This window comes from Priapulus caudatus, unplaced genomic scaffold (assembly GCF_000485595.1).
Source record: "Priapulus caudatus unplaced genomic scaffold, Priapulus_caudatus-5.0.1 Scaffold898, whole genome shotgun sequence".
Taxonomy (NCBI): domain Eukaryota; kingdom Metazoa; phylum Priapulida; class Priapulimorpha; order Priapulimorphida; family Priapulidae; genus Priapulus; species Priapulus caudatus.
The window spans coordinates 27625-28875 of NW_014577959.1; the positions used below are offsets into that span (position 1 = coordinate 27625).

The window sequence follows — 1251 nt, forward strand, 5'->3', positions numbered from 1 at the left end:
TATAATTAGTAATATAATACTAATTTAAATTATAGTTGTATTTGCGTTGTTTGTAGTCGTTTCCTCTCCCATAGCAGTATCAACAGTCACTGCGATCTACGTCATGTGTGTCGGCCGTATCAGTGACAAACACATGGTAGTTAGCGTGGCTAGTTGACCTACTGACCTAGTTTGGCTTCCATCTCGCGTTCACCATGCAGCCTCTCTCCCCTCCGCAGTCGCAGCAACGCTGAGAAGTCTCCGCCGCCGGCCGCCGAGCAGCCGGCGCCCTCTAGTGACGAGAAAACGCAGAGCGGCAAAACTTCATCGTCGTCGTCGTCGTCATCGTCGCAGCAGCAGCAGCAGCAGCAGGGGGAGGTAGAAGACATGGAGGTGGACGATGAGGAGGAGGAGTGGGAGAGGTCCGGCAGCCAGAAGGAGGCGAGGGAGGAGGAGGAGGCGAAGCTGCGCGGCAACCTGACGATGTCGGCGGAGGAGGAGCGCGTCGCCAGGATGCTCGCCGCCGCCGCCGCCGACAGCAAGGTGGCGCCACCGACGACGCCCCCTAGCGGCACGGAGGCGGAAGCGATCGAGACGTTCAACGCGTTCAACTACTGGCGGACGCCGATCGCCGACCTCGACCTGACGGCGGCCGCGGCGGGCGACGACGGCGGCGAGGACCGTGATGATGACGATGGCAGCCCGGCGCTGCACATGGCGCGGCTCGTCTCGTCCGGCGGCGACTACGACGCGATCGAGCGCGGAGATGGCAGCACCGAGGCGTCTCAGACTCCCGCTGCCGCTGCCGCGCCGCCACCCACCCAGATGTTTTCGACGCTGCACATGGAGCCAGCAGGGGGCGCCGGCGGCGAGCGCGACGACAGTAAGGGCTTGCAGAGGAACGGTGTGGTGCCTAACGCAGCTGCTGCTGGTAGAGTAGACCCCGCCCGGCTAACTAACTCCCCCGCTAGCTCGCGCGCCTTCCACGTGGAGACGCCAAACTTTTTCTCTGGGCACATTGCAGGTACAGTAGTAGCTCTTGCGTAGCGGAGTGTACAGTAGTAGCTCTTGTGTAGCGGAGTGTACAGTAGTAACTTGTGTAGCGGAGTGTACAGCGGTAACAGTGAACGAGCGGGGGCGGCGGTGCTAACTGCATGCTACTATTGCTTTGTGTGATGGTGGTGTCTGGCTTCCTCTGTGCACTTTCTCTGTCTCTTTCCTTCTTCCCTCCCTCCGTTTCGCTCTTCGCTCTCTCTCTCTCTCTCTCTCTCT

At 60.6% G+C, this 1251-nt stretch overlaps 1 protein-coding gene across 1 annotated transcript in view; it reads left to right on the top strand.

The window, feature by feature from the left end:
- Window positions 1-1251, top strand: part of LOC106814283 (serine/threonine-protein phosphatase 4 regulatory subunit 1-like) — an 11140-nt gene that overhangs the window by 3744 nt on the left and 6145 nt on the right. The window contains exon 4 of the mRNA XM_014818578.1: window positions 219-1003. Within this exon, the coding sequence (XP_014674064.1) occupies window positions 219-1003 (785 nt within the window). The remainder of the gene's footprint in view (window positions 1-218; window positions 1004-1251) is intronic.